The following is a 9235-nucleotide window of genomic DNA, read 5'->3' as shown; positions in this document are numbered from 1 at the left end:
TGGGATGGGCTTGTTGCGGCTCTGGAGGGAGTGGTCCTCCGCCCTGAGGCCGACTCGGTCTCCTAGGCCCTCTCGCGCTCTGGGAAGTTCTCTGTTCAATCCCTGCACAACAAATTGGCCGAGGGACCGACCCTGGACATAGCTAGGGGGCTATGGAATGCGTCTATTCCCCTGAAGATCAAAATTTTCTTATGGCAGATGTTTCGTGACCGCCTGCCCTCCTCTAATAACATCGCTCGTAGGAATGGGCCTTCCGATGGCTCTTGCGTGCTATGCGGACAGCACGAAGATGCCAACCACATCTTTTTTAACTGCTACCTTGCCCGCTTTGCTTGGAGTGCGGTTAGGGAGGCTTTTGATCAGAACTGGAACCCGCTCTCGGCTTCGGACCTTCGTGCTATCCTTGTCGCTCATAGGGGCGGTTTTGGGCGTGTGTTGTGGAGATGTGTGGGTGCTTTGCTGTGGGCCAACTGGACTACACACAACAAGATGACTATTGAGCACAAATTTCCTACTCACCCGGCTGACATTACTTTTAAATGCCACTTGTTCCTTCAGACATGGACGCCGTTGGGGAAACGGCATGATGCGGACCGGATGACGGAGGCTATGGTGCGGATACGTTTGATCCAGATTGGCGCCCGCCACTAGCTTGCCGTTGGTTGCAGTCTTTTGGACTGGCCGTTTGCGCGCTGCTACTTATTTCCATTTCCTTGCAGGCTTCGGCCGGTAGCATGTAACGTACCTTGGATGCGGCCGCTTTACCTTACGTTGTTCTGTGTTGAATTTGTTGGATTCTGCCTATTTGTGGGCTTTATTAATTTAAAGCCGGACGCCTTCGGCGTCTTCGTTCTAAAAAAAGATACCGATGGGAACTTTTTGTGGTGTAAGTTGATGCTATATTTGTACCACCATTTTATAATGCTGAGAGAGCTGAAATACTACCCACGTGGATGTCTTCTATCTATAGTCTGCTTTCTAGAAGACTGTAAAAGATGCATAACGTTATAATTTTTTTGGGGGTGATATGGGCAGTCTACACATAACTGAGTGTTTTTCTAAATCTGTAAGAAAGTTACATACAGACCGATAAATAGCTAGAAATACAAATTTGCGTCGAGGAAAAACTTGTTTTTAGATTGTGAAATGGTATATTCACTTAATTAAGTGGGCTGAGAGAGCGGCGATTCGGTATCCAGGCTCAGCTGCACCCGCGATGAACAAAAAACACACACACAAAAAGTACTAGAATTCAAAAAATCTGATTTTTTTGCATGGAAGATAATTTGGTGCGCGAGGTGCGCTCTAAATTTCAGATCATCCGGACATCTGAGTATCTCTTAGAAAAAAAGACAAATTTAGGGTATGGGAAAAAATACTGTTCATTTATTTTTCTCACCCAATTTGTATTTTTGTTTGCTGAGAGCTGCTCATATGTCCAAATGGTCCGAAGTTTACTTACTTGTTTCGTATTTTTTGTGAATTTCTTATTCACGGGTGCAGATAAGCCTGGGCTTAGAGCATCTCCACTAGGCTCCCCAAGAGGCCCTTTTCTCGAACTTTGAGAGCGCCGGCAGTGAAAAAAGTCTCCACTCACGCCCCCAGGATCGCTTTTTTCGCCGGTGTCGTGCAATTTTAGCGTCGGCGGTATCACCCGAAACCCAGCCCCCAGGGAGGCATCTGAGAGCACCGGCGGTTTGTTTATGCATGCAAAGGCTCACCTGCAGCCACATCTCCCCCCCTCCCCCGTCGCTTTCAGCCCGGCCCCCACCTTATCTCTCCCCATCCGCTTCTCTCTCCCTGCTCCGCCCGCGGCCCCGGTGCCTCCCCGCAGCGTCGCTGCCCGCGGCTGGTGCCTCCCCGTGCCAGCTCCGCCCGCGTCCCGGCCCGCAGCGTCGCCTCTCGTGCCAGCTCCGCCCGTGTCCCGGCCCGCAGCGTCGCTTCTGTGACCGCGCGGCCGCCGTCCCGCAGCCGCGCGCCCTCGCCACGCCAAGCTCCGGCTGGTGCGCGCCTCCTCCCTCGCCGCCATGCGCTCGCTCCCCACCGAGACCAAGGAGGAGCGGTGGCGGGGCGGACGGGCCGTGGTTGCGGACGGGCCCCACGGCGGCAGCGCGGACGGGCCGTGGTTGCGGAAGAAGCCGAAGTGGCGTGGCGGGGAGGCCGGGCGCGCGGGACACGACGCGGCGCCAGCGGCGGCACACCGCCGCACACCGGCAGCTGCCTGAAGACCTCCAGCAGCATGCCGTGGGGCAGCGCGGACGTGATCGGCATCCACGGCCTCATCACCTCCCGCTCCTCCGCCATCATCTACCCCGTCTTCGAGTACATGGAGCACGACCTCGCCGGACTCGCTTCCTCTCCTGACCTCTCCAAATGGAGGGACTGCGCCGCGAGCAGGGCCTGTATGCACGGGAGCGTGCCCACGGCATCGCCTGTGACCTGCTCGACGAAATGCCGCTGCCTACTTGAGCCTCAACACTGCTCGGGGGGGGGGGGGGGGCAACGAGTGGAATGATTTACGCCCCCAGGCAAAAACTTTCGCCGGCAGCCCCCGAAGGGGCGAAAGAAATGCCTCCTGGGGGTGCCAACGAGTGGAGATGCTCTTAAAAATGGATATTCGTGCTTCTGTAAGTGTGACGCCTCTCCTCTAAAAAAAATCCCTCCTGTAGGTTGCTGGTATTGAAGCAGTGCCGAGGGGTACACTGGATCTAGAGCTTTGACTCATTGTGGAGTGAGTCTCCGTGAAGAGTCTCCACCCTTTCTGTCTCTTTTCTACTTTCTGTCTATCTTCCGTTCAACATCAAATTGACGTGGATGAACAGTACTCTTTGTATGTAACAAACCAAAAGTAAATAATAACAATTTGACCCAAGAATTCGAGAAAGCGCCACTTACACACGAGAGAATGCCAGCTGTACCAGTTCGTTGTACACACATGTTACATTTTGGGAGGGGGTAAATGTTTTTTGACCGCTCTATTGGTAGCTAGCTACAGTACTATGCATGCATGGTTCAGATGGGGGTCAAATTAAGTTGGTACTGCCAGCAGTGGCTTAATACGTAGGTTATAATATGTGGCATAGTCGTGAGCTTAACAGGCAGCAACCGATGGAAAACTGGCCAATCACGAACCAACCTGTGGTTGAATAGTTAGAGGGACCGTGGTATTCCCAGAATATCAGGGTTCAAATCCTGGTGCTCGGATTTATTCTTGAATTTATTTCAGGCTTTTCGGCAATGCGCAGGTGTCTGCGGTCACTTTGTAAATTTCAAGATGATATGTCGGCTCAGTCTTTCGGAGCTGCTCATAGGATAGGGTGTGCGTGTATTCGTTCATAGAGGTGAGCGTATATGAACGCTTGCGTCTGTGCTGTGTTAAAAAAAAACTGGTCAATCGGCAGACCTTTCGATGGCCCCCTCTACCAAGCGGACCCTTTTGTCCAGGTGTCAGATCGAGACGTTCACGTGGCAGGACGTACAAATATAGGTATATAGAGTACTTACGTGTGTGGCTCTTGCCGGTTGTGCAGGGAGAAACCGTGTGCACAAATATATGCATTTGTCTCGGAGTCCAGAGTTAGCAAGGTGCATGGTGCACTCGATAAGACAAAGAATGGATGGTACACTAGCCCGGCCTAGACTAAAAGCAAAACCTGATTAGCGCATGCATGACGTTCAGTAAATTTTCTATCTTCCGTTCAACATCAAATTTACGTGGCTGAACAGTACTCTTTGTGTGTAACAAACCAAAAGTAAATAATAACAATTTGACCCAAGAATTCGAGAAAGCGCCACTTACACACGAGACAATGCCAGCTGTACCAGTCGTTGTACACACATGTTACATTTGGTGGGGTAAATGTTTTATGACCGCTCTATTAGTAGCTAGCTACTGTGCATGCATGGTTCAGCTGGGGGTCAAAGTTGATAATGGCAGCAGTGGTTCAGTACGTAGGTTATAACATGTCGCATACGTATATTGTCGTGAGCTTGACAGGCAGCAACCAATCGAAAACTGGTCAATCGGCAGACCTTTCCATGGACCCCTCTACTCTACCAGCCAGACCCTTTTGTCCAGGTGTCAGACCGAGACGTTCACGTGGCAGGATGTACAAATATAGGTATATAGAGTACTTACGTGTGTGGCTCTTGCCAGTTGTGCAGGGAGAAACCGTGTGCACAAATATAGGTATTTGTCTCGTAACGACGACCAGACTAGACATCAGAGTCCAGAGTTAGCAAGGTGCATGGTGCATGCATGGTGCACTCTCCAGACAAAGTATGGATGGTACACTAGCCCTAGATGAAAAACAAAACCTGATTAGCGCATGCATGACGTTTAGTAAATTTTCCACACGGCTCGCCACTCGGTGGAGGATCGACGCGGCTGCAACCTCGCCTCCTCTCCTCACCCTATAAATCTGGAGGGCATGCATGCATTGCTCGTATCCCCCATCCATCCCAAGATATAGCAGCAGCAGCCTGCAACGTACTTTTGTTCATCCCATATCATCCACGCTACAACATCAGCCGATCAGTAGCAAATCACATTAGTCAAGCACGTGATGGCTGCTGCGCATGTATGCTTCTCCTTGTCCTCCTTCGCGCCATTGCTCCATTCGGCTTTGCCGGTGGCCAGAAATGGTGGCCAGAGTGGCCGAAACCATGGGTTATTTCGCCCTTCGCCAGTGATACATCCGGGGCGGGAGCCTGTGTCCCATGAGCTGTCCGATGATTTTGACTTCCAGGTATATATTTTTACGGTACAAATATATATAGACCGCAACATTAGCATGTACTTGGAATGCAATTAGCATGAATGATTGTGTGCCTTTTTCTGGCTAATTATACTGCCTTCGTCCCTAAATTCATGTTGTATAAACCCAGTCAAAAATTTAATCCGTCCACAAGAATCTTCTAACCACAGTCTGGCAATTCATGGATTGCCTTTTCAAGATAACTTCGAATAATTACTTCTATTCAGGAACCAGCGAGACATAGAAAATGTGTGTCCCATTAATTAATGATGTTTCTGGAATGAGCACAATTTCAATCTCTATGTTTTATTGTTAATTTCTGAACTATGTTAATAAAATATAAACCTACATTATATGCACTATTTTCCTATGATATCGCCTATTGTTGAATGCAAATAATATATGATATATATTGCACTTATCTAGACTTTGTATTCTTTTTAAAAAGAAGTTTGCTCTATGTGCAATACCAGGAAAGCCTATTGAATGTTCAAGCGTTGCTTCATCAACATCCGAAGAGCAACAAAGGAATGTTGAGCATGGTTGATCACCTCAAACGCCTCTGCATTGACCACTATTTCCAGGATGAAATCGATAAGATAATGGAGTCGTCTGTGGATCTCCTCCATAGTGATGATCTACTTGACGCAACCCTTTCCTTAAGGCTGATGAGAGAAGTTGGATATTATGTTTCGGCAGGTCAGTAAATTACTAGTTTAGTGTGTTGGGTTAGATAAACACACGAGTTTGGAAACTTGAGTGCAATTTGGTCAATGATGATTTTATGTGATAATTTTGCTAGTAATAAATTAGCCTTAGAGTAACCAAGTTTAATAATAAAAAAGAACAGTCCCTTGTGTAGCATAAAAGCACCTCTCATGAGACGTATCATTTTCATTATGTATGACATGCACCTAAGACCCCTTCTTGTTGGTGTATGGCAGACGATGTTCTTCAGAAGTTCACAAACGATAATGGTGATTTCAACCTTAGGCATAGCAAAGACCTTAGAGGGTTGCTGAGCTTGCATGACATGTCACACCTCAACATGGGAGAAGCTTCACTCTACAAGGCAAATGAATTCTCAAGCAAGCACCTAAAATTTGCACTTAAGTATTTGGAGCCAAACCTTGCGAGATATGTGATGAAGTCACTAGACCATCCCTACCATGTGAGCCTGAGGCAATACAAGGCTAGGCATCATTTGAGTTACCTCCAGAACTTGCCTACTAGGCACACTGCAATTGAGAAGCTGGCACTTGCAGAATTTCAGATGAAGAAGTTGCAACATCAGAGTGAAATGCAAGAGATTAAGAGGTATGAATATAATAAAATACACTCTTTCCATTGTTAGTTGTTGCGGACATTGACCCACCTGCATATTGATAAGAGAGAACTCACTTGGAATTAATAGATCAACATATATTTTTTTGCTCATGTATTCGCACAATTAAAGGTGTGGTGATTTTTTACTATGAAAACTTCATTTTCACATAGATGGTGGGTGGATTTGGGATTGTCTCAAGAAATTCCAGCTGCAAGGGACCAAGTTCTGAAATGGTACATGTGGTCCATGACTATCCTCGAGGGTTTCTCCTTCTCAAGATATCGGGTTGAGGCCACAAAGGTTATCTCAATGGTCTACATTGTGGACGACATCTTTGATCTTGTCGCCACACAAGAGGAGCTCTCTCTCTTTAATGAGGCGATCGAAATGTGAGCATTGATGTTCCCGTAATAACAACAACATTGCATTTTAGGAATGAAGTATAATTACTTCTGTTTGTGAATGAATGACATCTTAGATATGTCTAATTGCACTAAAAATTCTATAATTTTGACACATCATGTATACAGAGGCATTAGGATTGGTTTGACATAAACATTAGGCCTTTGCGAGAAATATCTTGATATACTAATAGTTTTATAATTATTCATATATATTCATACAAAAAGAGAAAGCATTGCATATTCAAGGCTGCTTATGCCCAGAATGGCATATTTTTGCTAATGGTATAATCAAATTCATGGGTTAGTCGCGACCTTGTACGTAAACACATAATATAAAAATATTGTTATAAAAGTTTCACGCGCAAAGTGCATATTTTGACAGGTGGGATCTTGCAGCTGCTGAGTCACTGCCGAGTTACATGATATCATGTTACAATGCTCTTTACACCATCACAAATGATATCGCTGATATGGTCAGAAAAGAGCATGGACTGAACCCTATCAATCATCTCAAGCAAGCAGTATGTCTACTCGAATGGTTTTTCATTTTCTTTAGTTTAATTTGTCTAAGCAACTAGTAATTATATTAATAGTACCACCTCACGTATTTCTGTGTACCATATAACTTGTGATTAATTGTAATGAAATAAATAAGAAAATAACAATGGAAGAATTAATATTGCATTCATTCCTTTTTTTTCTTGCAGTGGGCAACTTTGTTTGATGGATTCATGATCGAGGGGAAATGGTTGTCTACTAATAAGGTTCCTACACCGGAGGACTACCTAAGAAATGGTGTCATCACTTCAGGAGCACCACTTTTGTTTATGCATCTTTTATTCATGCTTGGGCATGATTTAACAGAGGACAACAACGATCACATCCTTAGGGTCATCTCCTGTCCTGCAAAGATCATGAGGCACTGGGATGACATGGGGAGTGCAAAGGTCAGAACACACCAAGAAGTTTATCGCACAAGACTATATGATTAGTAATACTAATTATTTACATGTGTTATTTTGTACCATATCTTGGTGGGTGTGCATTCAAGTTGACATTGACAACATTAGGCATGATCTGAAACGAAATTATGTGTCCCATGCAGGATGAGTTGCAGGAAGGGCTCGACGGATCATACAAGGATTTGTACCACAGAGAAAACCCTCATGCTGATGCGGAGAAGCACATGTTGGATATGATCGCGGGTGAATGGGAGGACCTAAACAGAGAATGCTTCTCTCGGACAAACTCCACACTACCACCTAGCTTCATTGGGGCGTCTCTCAACTTTGCGAGGATGGTCAGTGTCATGTATGGTTATGACGATAAGCAGAGGCTCCCCGTCCTGGAGGATTACTCTAGGATGTTGCTCTTTTGAATAATGCATGCTAGCTCTGTGTATATAAGTTGTATATATGTAGCGCACCATTTTCCGGAGGGTTGCCCAGTTGTACGTGAACTAGTATCATGCACCATTAGCGAATGTGTTCCTACTTCCTAGTGGTTATATAATAAATATACTTGTCAAAAGCCTTGAGCCGCTTGCAAGGTCATGCACGTGTTGCAATGTATGTGATGCACGTGAAGTTATGGAATCAAATACTCATATCTGTATGAAACTATCAATGCACGGATTCCTAGTTAGATCCTAATCCGCCTCTATCTCATTGTCTCATCGTCGGCGGGAACGTCTGGTTCTCTTGTGCACAACGAACTTCTCACAGACCCTATGGGTGGCCGGCGGTACGGTGGCCAGCGATATGCAACAACGCAAGCCCATTCAGGCGGGGCATGCATACTGGGCCTGGACAGGATGTTGTGCCATTCATGACTTGGATCGTGGACTAACATAATCAAGAAATATGATGAGTACTTGATTCATGTATCAATAGCCACCGATTCTTCGGTTCAATCTTGTTTAGTTCTGCTTGCAGGAAATACTTTTTTTTACAATAATATGACTTTATTTCTCAAAATAATAGATAGGTCATTTACAAGCATATGAGGAATACAGTCTGGAGGGGTAAAATCTCAAAGTGAGGAAGCTCTAGAGCTGAAGCAAAGCTTTGATAAACAATCTGCTATCTCATTTGCTTCATGGAAGCAATGATCATACGAAACTGTCCCAAAATCATTAGCAAGGTTATGGCATTCCTGTACTATCACAACTTCAAGGCCAAAGTAGTCCTCGTGCTGATTCAAGGTTTGCACCGCAAATGTACTAGATGATACAACAATCACTCGAGTACCTCCAACGTTTGCTGCAGATAGAGCCCATTATGAATAGCACTCAATTCTGCACAATCAACATTGTTAACATGTGGTAAAAACCAGTTAGCTGCAGCCAGAAGATTCCCCTTATCATCACGTGGGACAACTCCTATGGCACCTGATTGGCTGTCATGATGAAGTGCAGTGTCCACATTGACCTTAACGAATCCCTAAGGCGGTCTCTACCACATGTGGTCACGGTTTCGAACTAGTTAATTGGGAGTCGCTGCTCTTATAAAGTTTGTGGCCAATACTCTGATAGAAACACTTCCATGATCCGGCGATTTGATAGTCCACCCTTCCCGTTGTCACCAGATATACTACGCTGCGATGACAATCAACTCCGCCATTGGTAGGTCCCCACAGTTTGCGTGGTTCCTTTCTAAAATTTCCATAGTAACAGATCTCGAGCAATATTCCATCACGGCATTCATAATGACTTCCTCCAAGCCTATAGCAGCCCAAACTTCCAGCGA

General features: G+C 45.7%; 1 protein-coding gene across 1 annotated transcript; it reads left to right on the top strand.

Moving 5' to 3' along the window:
• The first annotated feature begins 4383 nt into the window (after positions 1 to 4383).
• LOC123140979 (S-(+)-linalool synthase, chloroplastic-like) lies at positions 4384 to 7976 on the top strand. Its single transcript, XM_044560234.1, has 7 exons — positions 4384 to 4748; positions 5231 to 5456; positions 5702 to 6074; positions 6255 to 6473; positions 6871 to 7009; positions 7196 to 7435; positions 7594 to 7976. Exons 1-7 carry the CDS (start codon positions 4566 to 4568, stop codon positions 7864 to 7866), a joined length of 1653 nt encoding a protein of 550 aa, XP_044416169.1. The 5' UTR covers positions 4384 to 4565; the 3' UTR covers positions 7867 to 7976.
• The last annotated feature ends 1259 nt before the right edge of the window (positions 7977 to 9235 follow it).

The sequence above is a fragment of the Triticum aestivum genome, chromosome 6D, assembly GCF_018294505.1.
Source record: "Triticum aestivum cultivar Chinese Spring chromosome 6D, IWGSC CS RefSeq v2.1, whole genome shotgun sequence".
Classification (NCBI taxonomy): Eukaryota; Viridiplantae; Streptophyta; class Magnoliopsida; order Poales; family Poaceae; genus Triticum; species Triticum aestivum.
The sequence above is the reverse complement of the archived record's forward strand: the minus strand, read 5'-3'. Positions and strand labels throughout refer to the sequence as shown.